At 37.8% G+C, this 21,906-nt stretch overlaps 1 protein-coding gene across 19 annotated transcripts in view; it reads left to right on the top strand.

Annotated features, from left to right (window-relative positions):
• Positions 1-21,906, top strand: part of NRXN1 (neurexin 1) — a 718,052-nt gene that overhangs the window by 583,148 nt on the left and 112,998 nt on the right. For all 19 annotated transcript variants that reach the window (XM_026084422.1, XM_026084416.1, XM_026084409.1 and 16 more), the window contains one exon: positions 7,615-7,786. In XM_026084422.1, coding sequence (XP_025940207.1) covers positions 7,615-7,786 — 172 coding nt within the window. The remainder of the gene's footprint in view (positions 1-7,614; positions 7,787-21,906) is intronic.

Genomic DNA, 21,906 nt, shown 5'->3' with positions numbered 1-21,906 from the left:
TGACTACCTAAATTGTTCTTTACTGCATATTTTGTCAGGAAAATTTAATTTTGCGTACTGCAGTAATGATGCTGAGTGGATAATAAGATGCAGCGTGCTGCTGCTGCAGGCTCTACACCATATGTCTTCCTAACTATTGCATTTTTGGGGGCTGGTTGTTAGGGTAATTGTATCATCTCAGTAATTCATCATCAAAATAACTTGAAATAATACAGCTATGATATATAGCACTAAGAATTACCACATTCAAAACTAAATGGAAAAACAGTGCTATCTGAGAACTGAAGTGTCAGAACTGCAGTTTTATAAATATTTCTGTATTTTCTGCTTGCTGAGTTTTATGTGTAAGTTGAATTGTTATAACAACATTTAGAGTAGTCTGTAAGGACAAATATTTCAAAGCAGAAAATGATACAAGTCGTTATTTCATAGTAGTGAAGAGCAGTTGCCTCCTGCTCTGCAGTGCTGGGACAGTGAACGCTTTCCTGACGCGTTCTTTCCAGCCCTTTTGTACTGTAGTCACACGTACGGCATTTGTGACATAAAAAGTCACTTCCTCCACTTAATAAGCCACTTAGGTATCATTTTTTAAGGTACGTCTTGGCTGTAAATTAGTGTGCTGGTAGGCCCATATTTCACTTACCTTTTTTAAGGTTCATTAGTTTAAGGCTAGACGCTCCTTAGTTTTTATAGAGCAACATTTAAGAGTGCAGTAGCTCTGGAAGTGTCTGTATGTATTTGCATACATAATATTGTTACAGTGACAGTGCTATTTCTTATATGTCAACCAGGGGCATCTGGTGAATAGTAAATTTGTATTATTGCTGTATTGATTTAGAAAGTATAGATAATTTAATGGCATGAAACTGAGGTAATTTAAAGGTTTAGTTTAATGTTCTCATAGACCTTCTGAATAAAATGTGAGAACAAAAGTATTTTTCCCTCTCCGTTTCGACAAAATACATGAAACAAAGATTGAGGATGCCAAAATTAGGGGGAAGAAGGTGTGTTGCTGTATATTTATGATTATGGATCCATTTTTCGAGTGCATTGTACTGTCTGCTGTAGCATCTTGCCAAACACTGTAGATTAGAAGTGCGTGCTCTGATTTGCACTGAGCAAATGCCGGGGTGCTATAGGAAATACTGGTAGCATTTGTGACTGTGCAGACAATATTTTTCCCCTCTGAACAGTATGAGTAGTGGCTTAGCATAGTGTTTTCAGCAGCACTGAGTTACCAAGCTGGCATTTAAAACTGGATTGCTGTGTGCAAATGGGTATCACAGACCTCGCTGTGCTTTTGTCAGATTTGGGGTTCTAACTGCAGTTCAAGTCAAGTAATGACTTCAAGTCATGAAAAAACTTCCTGAATGCAAGCACAGCATATGGAAGAGTTTTCCCCGAAGGCCTCAGAAACCAATACAGGGTCCAATAGAGGGATAAGAAGGATGAACAGTCAAAATAAGTGGGAGACTGGATTGAAGGGAAGCACCACCTTGCCACACACTACTCAGATCGCTAAGGGTTTGGTACAAGTGTAATGAAACCAAGGTCAATTGTACCATATATCACATCTCCAGCTTAAAGAAAAATCCAAGAATTTAGTTTAAAATCATGGGATTTAACATGATTTTCAGTTCTTTCTATTTGCCTGCTGAAGTTATAGCCTATAGAGCTTTGTTTTTTAAGCTTTTCTGTACAATTATTAGAACTAGGAGCTTAATTTAAAATGAAAAGTGGGATTTTCCCATAACCTAAGGACTCTAGAGCTGTGGATTTTAAGAAATAAGCAAATATCGGGAAAGTTGCAAATAAATGGTGAGAACTGGCAAGAGGGAATACTGGGAACAGATCAATCTCCTCCCTAGGCAACTAGGAAAGGGAGGAGAATTTTTTTTCTCCCCGGTAAATGCCCATTTCCAGGTTTTGGGAAAAGAAAGAGAAAAAGTAAACGGCTTCAGACTTGTCAAATGCCAACCTGTCAAAGACTGAATACAAGGTGGCTGCATCTCTATCAGATACTAGCAAAACCCTTTGTTCCTTACTTTAAGTGTCTACCTATGACTGGTACCTTTGGCTACTAACTCTCTGATAAAGTTTTCAAGCCTCTCCTACCTTTTCTACAGTAGATTACTGTTGGTAAAAATTAGGTTAAATATTTTATCACTTTTCATAGACAAAAGCAGTACCAAAAATAAATAAAACTTTCATTTTGAGGTTAGGTTAATGACATAATACCTGAGATTATGAATTTTAAAACCTATATCCAGAAAGTTAATTTCTTTTTTTTTTCCACTGAAATATAAAAGATTGATTCATTCAAAGAACTCTTCCCAGATGCTTTATATTTTTAGGTCTTTTCCAAGAAACGTTTCCTCTGGAAGATACTATATGGTAACAAGAAATATTGATGCATCATTAGACTAAAATATGCATAACTATTCTATTAATCTTGGAGTCAATGTGTATCTGCTGTCCACTATGTATCCCTCCCCTTGTTTCTAGAACAAACAGTATCTATTTTTGCATATGTATTTCCTTACAGGATTCAGAAGATCAATAATTATTTTAATTATTTTTGTACACATTTCTGTAACACAGGGAATTAGCCTCTGATTTAATTCAAGTGAAAATGATCTCACTTTTCTCACAAAAGCTCAATAAATTTATTCCTCAATAAAATCAAAGTAACATCAGTTAGTTCTAAGATTTTGTTATTGCATTCATCACGGAGCTGTGCCTCAGGGAACTGACTCTGTAAGATGCAAGCTGGCAGGCTTGAATTTTTTTTGCTCTATCTGTTCACCTGTGGGAGTCACGGTATTATTGCTTTTCCTTGGATGTGGTTAAAGGTTGTAAGTATTATGAGCTTAGGTTGTCTGTGGTCTCTTCTAAAACTACTTTTGTGCCAAATTTGCACACACTTACATCTGACTGATTCCAGAATTATTACTACAGAGAGCAATAAAACTTTGCTGATGCCATAGGAAGTATCATTATTCTGGAGACGTATTTTTTTTTATATACTTCCATAGGTTTTACTGCATTTGGAGTTGGCAGATAGGTAGTACTGGACCGGAGTCCAGTAAGAAACAAATTCTGTCCCGTCASCTCCTGGCTTGGTTTGCATTTCAAGTGTCTTGCTCGCTTCTCAGGTTCGTTATCATTCTGGGCGGTTTGTCACAGGCCTGTTAAAGTCAAGGCAGAAGTACACAATTCATAAAACACGTTTGAAAGTATTCTGCTGGAGTTGCTAGATTACAGTAGTAGCTGCCAGTGCTTTTGAAGACGAAATATTTTGAAAGGATTGGTATATACATGCGCCTATAAGCCGCTCTCAGAAGCGGTAGACCCACACACACACAACGCGCCTCTGTCCAAAGAAAAGTGCCGCTGGTTGGGGCCGAGCGTCCGGTCGCTTGTCCGTAGGCAAGGCAGACACCTGCGGGCCGCAGCTGTACGTGCTTTGTCTCCGGCAGCGGTGGGTGGTGACGGTTGCGGCAGGACTCGTAGTGCGTTCCGATTTGGACTTCCAAGTAGTTTCCGGAGGCAGGGAACAGCCCTTGCGTTGCTTCTTGAAATGCTTCGTGTTCCTCCTGAGGGGATTCCACTCTTTTGGCTTCTCTCGGAAAGACTCCTGGGGCCTTGCCTGTCTCCTGAGTGTCTGCACGTTGTTATTTTGGCCTTCCTGGTTAAGGTTAGATCAAGGCACAGTAAGATAGGGAGTTGTTCCCATTATCATACTCTCACAAGGGGTGAAATTGAGAAGAATAAAATATAGGCTGTGTTGGGCCTTCGCAAGAAACGTAAACAGTGCAGTGGGCTTCTACAGGCCCAGTGTATATTTTACTGGGGAGTTATGAAATGGTCATCTTTGCTGGTGGGCAAACATAACCTCCTAGAAACGCGAATGTGACATGCTGTGCTATTCCAGGTCACGGGCAAGGATAAGATCGTTCAATGGTATTGCTGGCTTACTGAGGGACTTAATAAGGCAAGGATGTTTCTGTAGTGCTCATCATCAGGGTGCTGGAGAAGGAACCTCTCATTCAGCATTTGTTTCCCACCATTTCTGGTGGGAAGACTAACTTTAAGGTTATGGATGAGCAACTGGTAAAGGTCTGTGTTTCTACTACTGCACTTACTATGCAGCTGAGGCTTGCAAAGGTTCAGAAGCAGGAGTAGTATTTTAGTGTGCTTCAGTTTTATCAGTCTCTTCCCTTTCTACACTTTCACATGGCTCCAAAAAAAAGAAAAAAAAAAAAAAGGAAAAACAGATGCAAGTCTTTCTAATGGGCTACAGGCCCAAATTAAGTTTCACAGGGCTGATATCAGGTTATCTCAACTTAACAGGTTACTGTACATCGGTTGCTCCACAATAACTATCCATGACAAATAACTATACCAATGACAAACGTGACTTAATTTATCTTGGAGTGAAAAAGCAGTACAGTGAGTTAAATTACTGCATAATTATGCAAGGACTTAAAAATCTACATACAGAGATGCAACTCAGCAGATACACAGTAACTTAGTACTCTGGTAATGTCATCATCTGTCTGGGCCCCTGTATTGCAAGTTCCTTGCATCATATTTTATTTTGTGTTTATACAGTGCTGTGCACAATGGGGTGCTCAGCATGGTGTTCAGAAGTCAAATTTAAGTATGCATGTAATAATAAGGAAGACYTAGAAACTCAAAACCCAGATTTACTTCTTTGTTTTGTAGAAGATTACATTTGCAGTTTAGTCTCATAAATTCCCCCAGGTGCTGCAGAAGTGTCATATGTCAAGAGTTCCCATCAAAAATGAAACATCTCCCATAAATATAGAGGTGTTTGTGTTCTGAGCTACACTTACATTAGAAATACAACAGTTTTCTGGCTTGATTAGAGTGAAGTTCAACCCTATGTGGGGTCCTAACCAACAGTAAAAAAAGATCCCTGTGGCATGCTATCAACTACAAGATTGATATTCTGTGCTAGCGCGTCTGCGTGCGTACTTGGTGTGCTGTGTGCAATACTATTATTCAAATGCAAGAAAGTCAGGGAAACTTGTTTTTTCACTTACAGGTATGTGTATTTCAAGTATGGCTCACGTTCTGCCTTTGAGTTTGTAAAACATTCATTTCACTTGCTGATAGCTAAAAGTCATGAAATGGCCATTTACCAATGATATTGTGGTGACATTGCAGCATTACATTCTCTTATTTTGGAAAAGCTGTTGATATATATTCACCTTTTATGTCACTTAATTTTGCTCGCACCTGTCCCATTCCCTCAAAGGTGTTTTTCTGCCTTGTCAGTTTTGCTGTAAAAGAATGTATATATGGCAAATAGAAAAGCAGGTATGCAAAGTGTAGGTTGTAAATAGTATAATTATGAATTGCCATAAAATTTGTCAGCTCTTTTTAAACCTTAAAGCCTTTCATTTCTTGAAAATATTGTGAAAAGGTGCATACGCCATTATCATTGCAGGCAGTTTTTCTGCATTTCATAAATTAGCAGCAGAAGAGATTGCTTTAGAGCCAGGACACTCTCACATGTCCTTGTATATGTTTCTGTGTAAACAGAGGAAGTGCATGACTAGAACAGGTGAAGCAAATACACTGCTGTGTCCGTGGTAGGAAATAGGCGAAATCTGTTCTCAGCCATAGCTGAACCAGTTGAAATAAAACAGAAGTGYGGTTCATCCCCCAAGATAAGCGGGAGATTGCTCTGCAACTTGCACTGGAGGCAAAAGATGATGTGTGCACTAGACGAGACATATTCTTTATTGACACCCTGTAGAAATGGAAACTAGGTAGACCAGCCGATAGAGAGATGTTAAGAGGGTCAGCAAGGAGGGAAGAGGAATGTTTAGAATATGATTTAGGCAACTGAACAAAGAGAAAACACTTTTCCCTGTCATTCCACAAATCTCGGCAGAGAACACTCCTTTCAAGTAAGCATTGTTTTAAAGAGTTCATGGCTAACTGAAAAGAGCAGCACTAAGTGTGAMAAGAACTTCTGTAGCGTTGAGGGACTTTCTCCAGATATGCAAGCATGCAGGCAGAGACCAAGTCAGCATTACTAAAAACTAAAGTCAGTTAGGCTGAATCAGCTAATCAGGGCAGGTATTAAAAAATAGAAAATATATATATAAAAAAAAAAGTGGAAGAACTCCTGAGTTATGGAGAGAGACATCTGAGACTGGAGCTCCCAGATACATGGAGATGGTTTTTACAGGCTGTGGTGCTGGCGTAGTGAGAGAAAGAGGGAGCTGAGGCAGAAGCTGTGTGGTAGGGATGAAGCCTGATTCTGGAAAGATTGAGGTGAATGACCAAGAGAAATTAAGTGTTTCATTGTGACCAAATCTGGTAGTGTAAAAACTTAAAAAATAACTTTTAGGAAGCAAGTACCAACACCAAACACATGAAGTTTCACATAAGATTACCACTAATTCTGCACAGGCCCCTAATCTCATACTGCAAAGTGCTTTTTTTCTTCCTTTATTTAATAACTGTCCTTATTCAGGAATAGAATTGATTTTTGTAGGAAAAAAACATCACTAAGCCCTTAAATTAAACTTTTAATACATATTAAAAGACTTTGTTAAGCTGTAAATTTTTAGAGAGATCATCTTAATAATTAAAAGACAAGTATAATGAAAACATCTACCAGTATCAGGGAAGACATAGTCCTTCCCTAAATACATTAGCTGTATTTGTCCACTGAAGTCATCACTATTTTCTTGCTTTGTAGCATCTGTAAGGGGAGCTTCAGAGAATACAACACACATTTTAAATCTCCAGAAGCAGTCTAGAAAATTCTGCTGGTGTTCTTTTTTCTGGATATTTTGGTTGAGCCAGGGATGCCCAATATGTGATATAGCTTCCGTCACAGTCAGCTGGAAAAACTGCTCCCTTGATCCTGAACGTGAATCTGCACGCCAAGTCCCCTCGCCTCTTGCGGCACCGTGCTTAGGCGCAGCCCTTGGCAGGCGAATCCCAGCAGAAGCAGCAGAGTCTCTGTCTTTAGAGAGGACAAGACGCTGCGCCTCTGTTGCAAATACCTTTCGTTCCTCTCTGATCAGGGATTTGTTTGCTTGTTTTTAAGGTGTATGTAGCACCCATTACATTTGTGAAGACTCTGAGTACAGATGAGGTTTGTGAGAAAGTAAATGCTGGGATAAGCCTTGGTTTTCAAATTCAGAAATTCCTCATATGTCTTCCAAGGGATGATGCAAGCTTTTCCAATTTTAAAGCCTAAAAATAAAATAAAAAAAAAMCTCACTGAGATGAAGGAGGGACACAAAGAAAATTTACTCGAGCCTTCCTCCTTCCTCTCCCCCTCATCTTGGTCCAAATCTCTGGGGAAAGGAGAGAGCTCAATTTGGTGAAATAACTGATTTGGAATATTAATTATCCATCAAAGAGTTGTCCCGGACTTGTTGAACTGTCAGGAGGCTTGTCACTAGCACACGCAAGCCTCCAGAAGTTAATCTGAGGAGAGAAGATGCTGTTAGAAATTTTTCCCTGAACAACATGCTGTCTCTATTTCTTGCTAAAGCAACTCTTAATTAGTTCTTCTTTTTTTTCTTCCTCCTCTTTTTTTTTTTTTTTTTTAATATACAGCACCAGGGAAAAATTGGAGTTAAATTTAACGTTGGAACTGATGACATCTCTATTGAAGAGATCAACGCAATCATTAATGATGGAAAATACCATGTAGTACGTTTCACAAGAAGTGGTGGTAACGCCACATTGCAGGTGGACAACTGGCCAGTTATTGAACGTTACCCAGCAGGTAAGGACTTCAATGATTGTGAATAAGAGGGTGGGGGATGCGTGCAATTGTGATGATTTTGTTTCTCTTTCAATACAATGTCAGCTCCTTCAAAGTGTTTTAATAGCTAATTAAGTAATTAAAGAGTCCAGAGCAATACAGTTCATGATGGTGGCATTTCCTAAGAGAATAAAAAGGAAAGCACAATCTCTCTTTTACCAAATTCAAGTTATCACTGAAACTGGAAAAATACAGTTATTAAGGCGTGTAGTAGTCAGTGGTTTTGTTTCTTGTTTCTATTTATTTATTTGTTTGTTTGTTTTACTGGATTATATTTTTAGGGGGGAAAAAAAGGCTTTGACAAAAGCTGCACAGTAAGGTGAATCCCCAAAAGAACTCCATGTGATGCAGAAAACATTCACTGCGGAAAATGTTGTCTGTGTTCTTTTAATTACAAGAGGTTATTGAAGCATTCTGAAACTTATAAAGTTAGCAGAAGTATAACACGAGACATAAGCAAAAAGGCGTATCAGTTATTACCCGTATAAAAAAGCAACCAAATTAAAATGCCTTAACTTAAAGTACAAACTAAAGGATATTACTTACGCAGGTGATGCCGATGGCTTGAACAGGACCACTCATATGAATACAGGGTTTTTTCGATCAGGCCCCTATTTAATTTTATGCAAATACCATACATTGAAGATTACTGTGTTACTAATTGTATTCATTTTTGAAGGCAACAGGTTTTTCAGATACGCAATCTCTTTCTTATTGAATAGTACTACTGAGCCATTAATGGTAATTTACAAATCTGCATATTATCTGTTACCAGTTGGCATGTGTGTTTATATTGTTAAACCAAAGGCAGCAAATCCAGAGATGTAACTGAAAGCTATTCTGGTTTGCACATTTGCTCTACAGAAAYGATAGCTCTGATTTATCTGTTTAAAAGTAGAAAATTCTTTGGGGGGAAGGAGGAGATGCATAAGCCATACCATGTACTGATCATTAGTATTTAGGTTTTTCTCCTTTGCATTTGAGTAGTCCAGATGTTCACCTAAGAATTAAAAAAAAAATAAAAAAAAAATCCACAGGTGAAATATCACCCTTCAGATAATATTTTGGAAATAATTTAGAAATTAAAATAAAAATGAAAATGTATCACAAATGAAATTTTAAACAACTCTGGCTATATATAATTTGTGTGCTAATATGTTATAAATGAGTGACAGTTCTGGTTGTTAGAAACAACTAATGGTTTTAAATGAGACATACTTCTGAGAAGTGATAGACTGTTGTGCAGGGTGGCAAGACTGAAGGAAGTCTGTCCAGTGATATTTCAAATATTCCTGTGCCCACCTTATTTCCCCATTGGTAAAGGGGGAAATAACTTAAAAATGGTTAAAGTGTAAAACAACTTCTGCAACATTTGGTAAACAGTAGCTGAAATTAGATGGTGGAGGCTAGGGAATGATGTATCTTATGTTCAAGCCCTGTTTTGCAGAAAGAAAAAAGATAGGGTTTTGTTTGTGTGTTTGTTTTTACCTAAATCATGCACAGCGCATGAAAATATTTGGACTAGATGATCTCCAGAGGTCCCTTCCAACCTCAGTGATTCTGTGATTCTGTGATATTTTTATTTTCCTCATCTGTCCCGTTTGTTCATGAAAATACAAAAAGGCTACAACAAGGTGGGACTGCAGTTGAGTTCTGAAGATGCTGGCACACACCATTTGTTTATACTGAATACAGATTAATGTAGAGAAAGGAGTGATTTCCTTGGGATAGAATTAGTGAAGTGGAAGGGGGAATCCTGTGGCTTCATTTATTGCTTGTTCCTTTAAAACCGCTGTTGGTCTTTAATTTCCTTTGTGTTTCCCTTAGTAATATTTTGTGGCTCCTTCATGCCATAACATCACTTTTGAAATCCGTCTTCCCTTTTTCACCTTCCTCTCCCCTCCCTGCCCCACGGTGTAACAGCTTCTTTTACTTTTCCATGCAGTTCTATCAAGCTTGGCGCTCTTGATTTAAACCCTTTTTAAACTCTAGTTTCTTCATAGGCTTGTGTTGATATATCATTTAGAAAAGGCTCAGGCCAGGCCAGAAGAGCGTGCTGCCATTGAACAGGGTAGATATTGCTCTGAAGATACTAATGGTCCCATATTAAGAGCTATCACTATCCATTCCAGTTCTAAAGGTAGGATTTCTAAAAGTGACGTCTTGAAGGAATCGGACAACACAGTCTGGCAAACAGTGCTGCATCCAATTTCGATGTTGCTGGTTTAGGGACTGACAGTAATACCTGGCGTGGTGATTAACCAGCTAATTTGCTCATTGGTTGCCTTTTTGATGGAGGACCTTTTGCAGTTGCACAATATGGACCAAATTCCAGCTTGTTTGCTTGAGTGAAGCCCCATCCATTTTCATTTCAATGCTAGAAAGAATGTTGTCTTTGCTTTGCCCTGTTTTCTGAATTCTTTCTCTCTGTATGATTTCTTAACGTGTCTGTACCACTGTACATAAGTGCAGGCTTATCTCTCCTACTACTTCTGGTTGTTTAATGAAGAATAAAAGCAAGATTAGCAGGTTAATTAGTAAATTTGTTATTCTTAAATACATTGTATTGCTTTTATTTCTTTCTAAAAAATCAGTTGGTTGCCTAAAGCAAACCAAATTTTTAGTTCTTCCTTTACCTTACAAAGGAAAGGTTATACTCTGAATTATGCTTCTGGTTGGAGTCTCCAACTACAAGACATTGCCTGGTTTTGATCAGTGTTTCAGAATATTGGGTGAGGATTTTCTGAAAGGAAATTCTGGTCAGAGGCTCAGGATTTGTCAGTCTCGTTGCCTTTATAGCCTTCATACAGCCTTTATAGCCTTCATACAGCCCATCTAACTGCTGCAGATAATGACACAGAGGGTGGTCTCAAGGCCAAATAACACTGCTTGCTCAGAGGATCTCTGTGGGCGCTCCTGTTGATGTTCCAAGGGGAGCATCTTTTTCAGGAGGGCTGGGGCACTGACTGCCACACGAGCACGTGAGATTTGTCAGCAGCCCGAGCTCAGTCCTGGGTCTCAGGAGCTGCCCACAATTCAGTGCTCTGGCCAGGAGTATTGTGGTGCAGCATGGATGGTTCTCTGCCTCTTGCTTTATTGGTTGTCAGAGAACAGACACCTTGAAGAAAGTATCATATGACAATGCGCCGTAGTGCTTCTGCAGCTTCTTCATGCGTTTTATCCTAGAGCTGCATAAAATGCAGAAATGATCCTAGAAGCAGACTAGAATCTAGCAGGTTTCCCATATACATGATTCTCTAASCCAGTAGACTAGATTCACGTTTCCTCATGAATCTTCTGTCTAGGCCAATACACCTTCAGTTAGTATATGAATGGATGTGAAATGACTGAGTTGTAAAGGAAAAAAGAGGGGATGGTCAGTGGTGGAAGGTGATTATCCTTGTGAAAATGGCTGGCCAAGAGGCTGACTGGCTCTCTGTTGTTGTGACTCAGGGACTGCACCATAGTTGCAACTCCAGCTACTACTGTGAACAGGCTGCTCTTGTAACTTGAGCTGGGTAGTAATTTTACACTGAAAGGTAGATTTGCTAAAAATGCATTTATGGGAGCAAAGCAAAGGATTTGGGAATTTGAGTCAAATTGAAATAATAATTTTGGCCAGGTTAAAAAAAATAAACTAAGAGGAAATTGGTTTTAGCAATATCAAAATGTTCATTTCAATACTTGCTAAATGAAACGTCCCAACCTTTCATGTTAAGATTGCCTAGTGTTTATAAAGGACTTAGGTAATCTGAGAACAAAGCTTTTTGTTTAATTTGCAACAACCTTTATTTCCTTACCAGAAAGAAAAACTGTTTCAAATCAAATCAGACAGAAAAAAATCAATCTCTTTCAAAGTATTGCTCATAACCATATGAATAAAACAAGAAAAACAATTTTCTCCATTTTCTAATTTTCCTTCCTTAGTATTGAAGGATGGGGGCTTTACCATCCTGGGAAGGTACACCAAAACAAGCCGAGTGACTTTCTAAAGCCACAGTTATTGGCACTTACTGTGAAGGATTTTCAAAATCACTTTTCAGTGAATAACTCTATGCTTTCTGCAATCAAATGGGGTTTGCCCAATGCTGATTCTTTTAAAAAACAAGGAGCAACTAATCCTTTTGCCAGGGGGAACCTACTCTTCAGAACTTCCATCATAAATCAGATTAGTGCAGAATTTTCTGGATATAAGCTGATCTGTTAGATATTGGTCAATTGGTAGATGGTTTCAAAGCTCTTCAAACTTCTGGGAACACTCAGCAGTTCATGGAGCTCCATAGCAGCCTGGAACATATGGCCTGTTGTAGAAAAAAATCTATAAGAAAGCACTCCCAGGCATTCCTGGATCTCTGGCCAGCCTTAGAGAAGCATAATCAAGGTACAGCTGTCCTCATGTGCCATCCAGTTCAGTGCACACTGTCAGAGTCATGCCTGACTGATCCAGATCTGAGCACAAGCACCTCTAACACATTGTTCATGCAAAAGTGGCTGTCCAAAACACTGCCAGACTTTTGGAAAAGATGTGTCTTACTGATGGGGTGGTATAAATTATGATCATGCTTACACACCAAATAACACATACAAGAGTCCATGTATGTTGGCAGAAGATTACACTACAGGCTGACATTATGGTTAGTGGCAAGTACCTCTTCAATATGGCAATTGGCAACAGAGGCTTTGGGGACTTTGGTGTAATATGTAGTATTTCTGGTTTGGGGGAGGGTTTTTTTTTTTTTTTCTTACTTTATCACTTAAGGTGAAAAATCTGAGAACGCTCATGTTGTCTTAGGGACTTTCTTTGGATCTGTGAGATCTGTGGGCTGAAGACTGTTATGCCAGAGCATGAAAGGGCTAGGGGAAGGAGGCATCCCATTTAGTTTCTTCTCTTGGTCTTTGCATTCTGGAAACTAGACAAAGCRTCTACCATCTTTTCATGGGATACACCTGACTCTAATAAAAATGCTAAGAGTCAGCTATTACAGTGTATCCTGCTTAGGATAAGTTCTATCAATTCTTCTTGTTATTGTGTATTCTGATTAACAGAATTAACATTCTAATTAACAGAGGACATTTGTGTCTGTACGTTTTGTTTCCCCAGAAGGGATTAGTATTCCCCAGCAATTCATGTATGTTTCACATGCAGACCATTGCCCTAGAAATAGCCTCCAAATTCAAGTCCCTACAACCACATATGAAGAGATTTAAAGATCTATTTCTTGGGTGTAGGCATGAGTGCCAGGAGAGATCTTGAACTTTATTGCAGACGTTCTTCATAAAGCAAATCTTTGAATATTCTAATAAAATGGAAGAGGCCTGTTATCACCACATCCATGAAAAATTAGAATGGTCAAGGTGGGGTAGGGCCCTAGAAAGTAAATGGTCCCTCACTATTTGCCTTGCCTTTCCTTTGCCTTAAGAGTAATTTTTCAACCTCCCTGGCCATTGCTGTTGGGACATGGAGTTTCAGTATTTTCCATGCTAAAATAATATATGCCTTCTGGCTTTTTTTTGTMCAACAAGACAAAAAAATCTTTACCTTTTTTCTTACTTGATTCCTTCTCTGGATAGAAGCATACATCTTGCTTCTCTCTCTCATGTGATTTCCTTTGTTCAGAGTTTTGGCATTCCTACAATCAAATTTCTTACCTTGATAAGTCAATCTCAATGGTAGACACAGGGGATATGAAGAACTCCCTATTCTGATCAGTGGTGAAGCTCACAAACTTAGAGCAGTTCTCATTGCTTGTTGGGAGCAACACTCTCAAAGACAAAGTAAAGTCTGCCTTTTTGCTTAAGAGGACAATGCAATGGAAAAGACTTAAGATTTGTTCACAGCAATTAAGCCTCCTGTCTCTGTGAAACAGATACTGCCCAATGTCCCCTGTTCTGTATGTCATTTTCCTGCTCTGAGAAACTAATGGGGCCAATGAAACAATGACATAATATTTTACTTCCCTTGGAGATAGCAGTGTTCAGAGGGAGAACAGGAGGACCTCTCAGGAACTCTCCATCTGGGAGTGTGTAGAAGATGTGTAAGTGGAAGCTTTATGTATAAATAGAGACTCATGCCATAGATATGGATCTCAAATATTTAGTCCATTAGCATGGGAAGAGAGGGGACAATACCAGCTGAATCAGTAGTTCTTTGATTATCAAGTAATACCTCATCTGCYGAGATTTGGAAAGCAAAATTCATCCATGTTCTTCACTGGATTTCATGTGCCCAAGGAGTAACCTCTACCTGGGATTCTCTCTATTCTCAGGTCTCTGTCTGGTAATGTCTGTTGATAACTATCATTATAGTTAAATCTGCTCTGGATTTATAGGAGRTAAAAGGGCATAAATATGAATAAGTATAAATAAATATGAATAATTAATATGAATAACATACTTTTTTGGACTTCACAAAGTCTTTAACAAAGTTCAGTGTGTGAAAGTATACAGGAGGAAATTATATAACCATGGTGATAAATGCAGTTCTTTCATGGATCATAAACTGGCTAATAGACAGAGAACAGAGGCATGGATTCCCATGTAATGAAAATCAGTAGAGTAAATCCATTGATTTGGAATAGAAGTATGATCATTTAAAGCTTAAATTATATATTTATTAATATTGATGAGAAAAAATACAGAAACAACAAGATAGAAACAATTTTTGATTATACCATATGTACTGGCTATACTAAAGAAGATTTTAAGATATCTAGCAAAGATGGGTGAGTAAAGGAACTAAAAAATAAAGTATGTTTCCTTTGAGAGGCAATGAAAAAACAGCAAAATAGTTTCTTTTGATTTCTAGATACTAAAATCAAAAAAAGATATTTTAAAACAAACTTTTTTAAAAAGCAGAATTTTATGTTACTAAATTTTAAGTCAAATATTCTGAATTGTTGTTGTATTTTTTCCTAAAATGAAAGATTTTGTAAAATCTTAATTAGYTTATGCAACTTTCTCATCTTGTATAGACATCAAAACACTTTTTGTTCTTGTCCCAAAGTTAATAAAATAAAAAGTTCAACTGGTTCTGCTGGATAGGCATCATAACACTAAAAGAAAATTTGGTAAATGAAAGATAATGCACACAGGTGAAATCATCTGAGTTTTTGTAGAAAAGATTTTGAATTAATTGCACTGCATCAGGACAAAGGTTTAATGCTATTGTGGACAGCTTATGGATTGTTTTCACCAGCAGTCAAAAATCAAGCAGTATCTGAGAATGCTTAGAATGTTAAAGGAAATATTAATGTAATTGTATTTAAATACACTTTCCTTCTAAATGATTGGATAATTTTTTCCATTATGTATATTAAAAAATTATGGTAGATAGAAGAACTTAAGAAATGGGAAGAAAAGTTTAGTGGGTGATCAAGTCTGCTTCTTTGCATAAACTGCTTCTCTTAGAAGGTTATTCAGGAGAAAATTCCTGGGCTTAGAAGCTTTCTTTCAGTTTGCTGTCCAAACGTTCTCCAGTTCATACCACTTTGTTTTTGCATGTGTTCTCATAAAATAGGTTTTTCATTTCTCTGTTCATCATAGTAGAATTTCTTTTGATGCTACTTCATTTTGAATTTATTTTTCTAAAGCACATATGCTTGGAAATGTACCCAAGTATTCTGTAAGAGAACACTAGGACCTCATGTAATGACCTCTACGAAGACAGTAATGCTGAAAGCCATCTCTGCTGATGTATCCTAAGATTTTATTTTCCCTTTTCGTACTACAAAAATGGATGGCTCAACATCATTCTGCAGCTGACTAGTATACCCATGTGTTGTCTTTCCTCGTGACTTCTAGCTGGTAATATCCCAATTTATGATGCAAAATAGTGTTACTTGTCCAGCATCTTAAGTGTGGGACTTGCACTTTGTAATATGAATTTTAGTGCAATTTGTGTTAAGTCTGAAGGGCTCAGTTCCTCTTTGCTGATATCCATAGCTTCTTCAGCATTACCAGTAATCTCTAGTTTTATGTCATCTGCAGATTTCATTGGTATTTATACTGAGATCATTGAAGAAAATACCAAAGAGGATTGGTCCTAGGACCAGTCTCTGGTGCTTCCTTAGCAGTTCCATCCTGATAGCTTTCCTGTAGACAGCAGGCCATGGGTTTTCCTTAAATACCTGCCATGGCCTCAGCATTAGCTCCTACTGCTGCAGTTTCAGAATGCAGCCATGGTGTTCATCTTGTTGACATAATGTAGAACTCGGTATTTCATTTATTACACTTGTTTGATTTAAGCACACGTAGATCTTCCTAGCCATTCAATTAGATGCCGTCAGTTCTCCAAAATACCTGGAGATCTTTGGTAGGTCTGACTAACCTGTTATATCCCTTCTGGATCTTTACGCTGTTTTCAGATATGGATGATATAGCAGGGTACAGTTGGGGCCAGAATATACGATAACTGGCGTACTGGTAGGTCTGAGTATGACTTTTCATTGTCTGTGTGAATGATTCACCAGGAAGCTGAAAATTACATCTTAATGAAGTGCAAGTATTAATGAGAGGGAGATTCCAGTGCACTAACTGGTTCCTGGAAGGGGCTCACCTTCCAGGAGGAGCGGTGCCCTGAGTATGGGCGAAAACAAACAGCCCTCTTGTTCAGAGGCCAGTCAGTAGCTGCAGAAGCAGGATATCAAGCTGAGGTCTCTGCATGAGGAAGAGGAACACTTCCTCTTTCAGTGCTATTCATTGTTGTTGTCTCCTTTATTCACTTCCTTACCTTACAAATTTTACACTCTTCCACGTTTTCTGCAGTTCCTACATGGCATCATATCAAATGCTTTACTGAAATCCAGATAAATTAGATATAATTCATTTCCTTCATCTAGAAAATCAGTTAACTTATCAAATACAGCTATTACATTATTTTAACGTGATCTGGTAAACTTTCACATTTTATCTCATTTTTCAATTGCTTCTATGTCTTTAATTCCTTCCTTTCAGATTTGTTCTAAAGCCTAGTGTACTGCTAAGGTCAGACTAAATAGTTTGGCTGGATTGCTTTTTTTTTTTTCCCTTTCTTAAATAAAGTTATTACATTTTCTATTCTCTAATCCAAGAAGTATCATGCCACATTGGATAGCTGTATTAAAACCTCTGTGCTTGTTATTTTAAAATTCAGGGCTGGAGATCATCTGCCTCACCTTCTGACCCTATGAGTTCATTAAGAGATATGTATGTTGCTTCCTTTTGGGTTATAGAGATTTACATTTCTATAGACATATTCCTAATAGCCAGTCCAGTCTGTTCCCTTGGGTTGTCATTGTCAACCTTACTACAGAGTGACCCCACTTCTTTCTATGATCTTTTTTCGTTTATCTGGCTGAAGAACCTCTGGCTTTTCATTTTATTTTAATTCCTTTGAAAGGCCTTTTTTAGCTTGAGTTTTGGCAACTCTTCTTGTATATTTATGGTTCTAATTCTGAAAGACATTGCTTTCTTTGCTGATCAAGGTTTTTTTTGTTTGTCTCTATTACATCTCTTATTCCAAATGTCTGTGATAGAGTAGCTATTCAGCCTAGTAAGTGTCCCTAGTAAGTCTGATTTCCTATATCTTTTTCTGATGGAAATAGTTCTGACTACTTCTTGATTATGATCAAATATATGTTCTAGCATGTATCTAGGTCTCACTTGCAATATAATTTTATGGTTCATGTGAAAGGTTGACATTAACAAAAATGGAGATTGTTTTCCCATTCTCTTTGGATGAACCACTAAAAAGGCTTATCCAAAATCAATGAAATAATAATAAAAATATTTTAAAAAGCAACGACCTTTGAGAGTTTATGAAATTGTTCTATTCTTCGGTCTTCTTTAAATAAAGAGCCAAGGTGATACCTAAACAAGACACTACAGTAAGTCTCTTTTTATAAAGTGGTTTCAGTAAAGTTTCCCAAATCAGCTTTTTAATTTGACAGCTTATCAGGTTTTTCTGTCAGATAATGCTATATAATAATGCTCCTCTAAGTCTGCAGACAGATATTCTTTTTTCCTTTATTTTTTCATCTTGGATATCCTGGTGAAATACAAAGGCTCATCACTTCTTAGACTTGATAGATCCTGTAATTAAATTCAGATCTTGATAAAATGTGTGGTACGGTTGTCATTACTTGATCACAGAAGGTATAACACCTTTCAGTTAAATACAGCAAGATGGCACAATGCATCTAGTTTAGAGGGAGAAAGAAAACGTCAAATGAGCAGTTATTCAGAAAGAGTTGTTCATAAATACTAAAAGAAACAGGTATCTGTTCTTTTTTTGTCTTATGGCAAAGGATGGTGAATATACCTGCTTACCATAATTAGGCATGGGGAAATAGGGAAATGTAGTTTCTTAAGAAGACCACAAACTGTAGGAATTCAAGTTACTGGAAGGAAGTAGAGAGAGGGAGTGAAGAAAGATCTCAGAATGACACAGCAAATCTGTGTCACACTTGGTCCTGTCCTTCTCTTCTGGAAGGCCATTATCTATTGATAATCCTTTTAAAAGTCAGATCACAGAAGACGAAATATTGTCAATGTGTAGGGATTATTTTTCACACTTTTATTTGGTTTGACCCTTGCAGACATATGTTTTGCTTGTAGCTTACGTTATCATGTCTTACCCMATGCAGTAGGATAAATTTAAAATGGAGGCTGAACAAGTGTCATTAGTTAAAAAGAAAAGTATTAGATTAAATTCTTTATCAAGTACTTTTAGCTACTCGGTAGCTTCCTTTACAATGTAGTATTGATATCTCTGACAAATGTATTTTAAGTCATTGATTCTGTCATCCTTCTTTTCTTTCCCAGTGCTAGGACCATGTTCTCAGTGCAAAGTTTTGAACAAATAACAGGTTCCTCTGTTTCTCTTTCTTTTCAACCTGTCCTGCAGGAGGCTTATAGCTGTCTTGTTCAAGATTATTCAGGGTTTTATGTCATGTGCATTCTGTGCTTCGATCATTAAGCCAAACTATTGTCTACTGACTTCAGTAAAATTACTTGTGTGTGACAAATACTTATGTGACTAAGTGCTCATGTGTTTATGAGTGTGCCCCTCATTTTGGTTGCCTTACTTGATGGGCATACACATGCATTTCCTCTAAAGCTGATGTTAATGCTGCCTTATTGCTGGCTGATACAGCATGCAAGATAAGGGTATGATAGGATACTTCTGCCATGTATTTCTTTTGTGATGCAGCTAGTTTTCATTAACTTCTGGGGCAACCCTGAAGTCAATCTGAAATGGGAGCCTGTCTCAGGATAGAACAAATCAATGCTATGTTGAGCCTTCCAACCAGATAATCTATCACATGAAAAAATTAATTTTTCTGCAGTGCCATTGTATTTTAGGTGCTCTCCGAAGATGAGATTTTTTTTGTGGGGGGGAGGCACATTTGTACATGTGTCACCAGATGTATTTTATTGGTGTTGTGAGGTGTGACAGCAGAATAGTACTTCATGTCTTCAGGATAGGAACTTCTATTAAACTAACTAATTCAGAAGCAGTCACTATAATTCATACTGCAGCRGGGAAAATGACAACTTGCTCTGTCCTAGATATATTTTCAAGAGACTGAACCTAATTAACCAGGTGTCCAGGAGGTTAGGCATTGCTCTCTTGAACATGTGAGTATGCACATGCTTTAGACTCTCTTTCTCGCCTTTGTACCACATAAGCACRAGAAAGAAAGGTATTATTCCAGCAATTATGTACACCCATCTCTCCATCCTGCCATGTGGTTACCCTCTTGCAGTCTTAAGCCCAGTTGGTTGAGAAATAAAACATCTTGAAACTGCAGTATCCACACTTTGAAAATAACATTTATTTAATATTTCAGATTTCTGATTAATAGCAACTCTGTTGTACCCAATTCTACAGCTTCATTGTACTATATCATGCATTTATAAATAAGTTCAGAGTGTTCCAGGAATGAGTTTCCTTGACCCTAGCAAAGTGTAGCAGGCTGTGCTAAACCAGAGAGTCTTTTGTGAAGCCTACCCTACCTGTCAGAAAGAGTGAATAGCTTGTATGATTTATACAACCTAGTACCCTTATGAGCTTCACAAGAGTCAGATTCTGTAGTATGCACCATTTCAAATAAGTTTTAATCAGAATTTGAACATCCATCACTATCAGAGGTGCAATACACTGTGAACCACATCCTGATTTCAACCCTTTAGAAGCAGGAGTAACTGAATTAAAAGCACCGAGATTATTCTCCTATAAATTGGTATGATTGAGATGCAATTGTTTTGTTTTTCTCAGTGGACTATTTCTGAGGAGTTAAATGGCCTTTCTGGTGCAGCATCAAGTTTAGTGGACATTAAAAAGTTGAATGATGCACAATATTGTCAGAGTTAAGTATATATAAAGACAAATTTGATTTTTGTGTTTTACAGAGTTGACAGACATTAATAGACTGCTGGTTTAACATTTCAAAATTATAGCTGCATAAAAGGAAGAAAAAATAAATATGCCCTTTTCAAAAGAACAAACTCTACTAAAAGTTTATCTTAACCATAGCTGACTATGGGAATAAATCTAGAAAATATGCTTTCATTTTCAGAGCACAGGATATAACAAAGCCTCACAGCAATTTTCAATCAAAGGATTCACAAGTACTTCACTTTAGAGTCCCAGTCCTGCATTTCTTTCTCATGCAAATTCCCTTTGAAGTCATGTGTGTTCTTGTTTAAACTAAAATACAAAATCAGACTGAAGATAGTGCTGTGGTTGCACCATCAGTTCCAAAAAGTTGTCGTAAAATAAGGTACACGTGAAGAATTTGGGCAGAGAAGTTTGAGACTCAGTTTCAGGGTGTCGTTCCCCTCACCCCTTTATTGCCTAGGTGCTCTGGTGCTCATAGGTATCCTGCATACGTAAATGATCCTTCATGAGTCAAAGTACCATCCCTGCATGTGTAACACTGCTCTCTGGAGCTTTATGGATCTTGCTCCTTCAGCCAACCTCCTGACTCTTCAGCATTGCAGTGCTGGGTGTGCTAAGTGCCAAGGTGTGGGTCTAAGAGCAGAGTGACGGTTTTGACAGCAGAACAAGGGAGTCTGACGTGGAAATGCATGATTCTGAACAGGCACTGGGGGTCTCATCTTCCAGGCTGCTCGGCATGAAGCATCATTAGATGCTGTGACAAAAGAGATCATGGAAATTTTTGTGTGTGCACAAAAGGCTAAAATTAGGAATTGGTGAGGATTTTGCCCCCTTTTACAGAACTTTGAAACCAGCTTTGGAATACAGGTATTGAGGTCTGGTGTCTGTGCTTCTGTGGAAAAAACTGGAGCGTGTGTAAAAGGATCCCAGAAGAGGTTCCATCTCGATTGATTTATAGTGTCAAAAAGAAAATGAAGAAATGACTTGATTACAGTATAAGTACTTTCAGGGGAGGAAATACTGGATACTTACAGGGCTCTTTAGCTGTTTCTAGAAAGTCATAATCAGAACCAAGTAATGGAAGCTCAAGCCAGAGAAATTCAAGCCAGAAGTAGAGCACATGATTTCAACAGTGAGCCTTGGAATTCATTACTCTAAGACTTCCTTTACTGCATGTCATCATATTAGGATAWGATATTTTCCTGGAAGACCTGTTGGAGCCCATTACCGGTTATGAATTAACCAAACAATAGTTTTATGGCTAAATACAGGATCAGGCAGGTCAATATTCATATCCTGTGATATGCAGATCAGACCAGGCCTATGTCTATATTAGGAGTATTTTATCAATATAAGAATACTTAAGGGCTGTGCTAGCATTGAGTTCTTAATATAGCTGTAGCTTCCCAGGAATTAAACAAGTCATACCAGAAAATAGAACACAGTTCCAGGTATAATTTGTATGTCCAGAAACAATGCTGTCCTATAGAATAACTTTAAACATGTCATTCCTATTGAATTAAATTAAGAACATGTTTGCAAAAGAGCAGAAAGTGAATACTAAAAATATTATCCCCAATCTTAACATATCTTTTTCTTTCTAAGCTTTGTAGCTAGGAAAATGCTTATTAATTAGTTGCTTGCTCAACCATTTTATCTGATATCTTACAGTCTGTTGCATGTATTTTTTGACCAGCTGACT

The sequence above is a fragment of the Apteryx rowi genome, unplaced genomic scaffold, assembly GCF_003343035.1.
Source record: "Apteryx rowi isolate R43461 unplaced genomic scaffold, aptRow1 scaffold_64, whole genome shotgun sequence".
NCBI lineage: Eukaryota > Metazoa > Chordata > Aves > Apterygiformes > Apterygidae > Apteryx > Apteryx rowi.
Note: the sequence above shows the minus strand (reverse complement) of the source record. Positions and strands in the feature narration are given on the sequence as shown.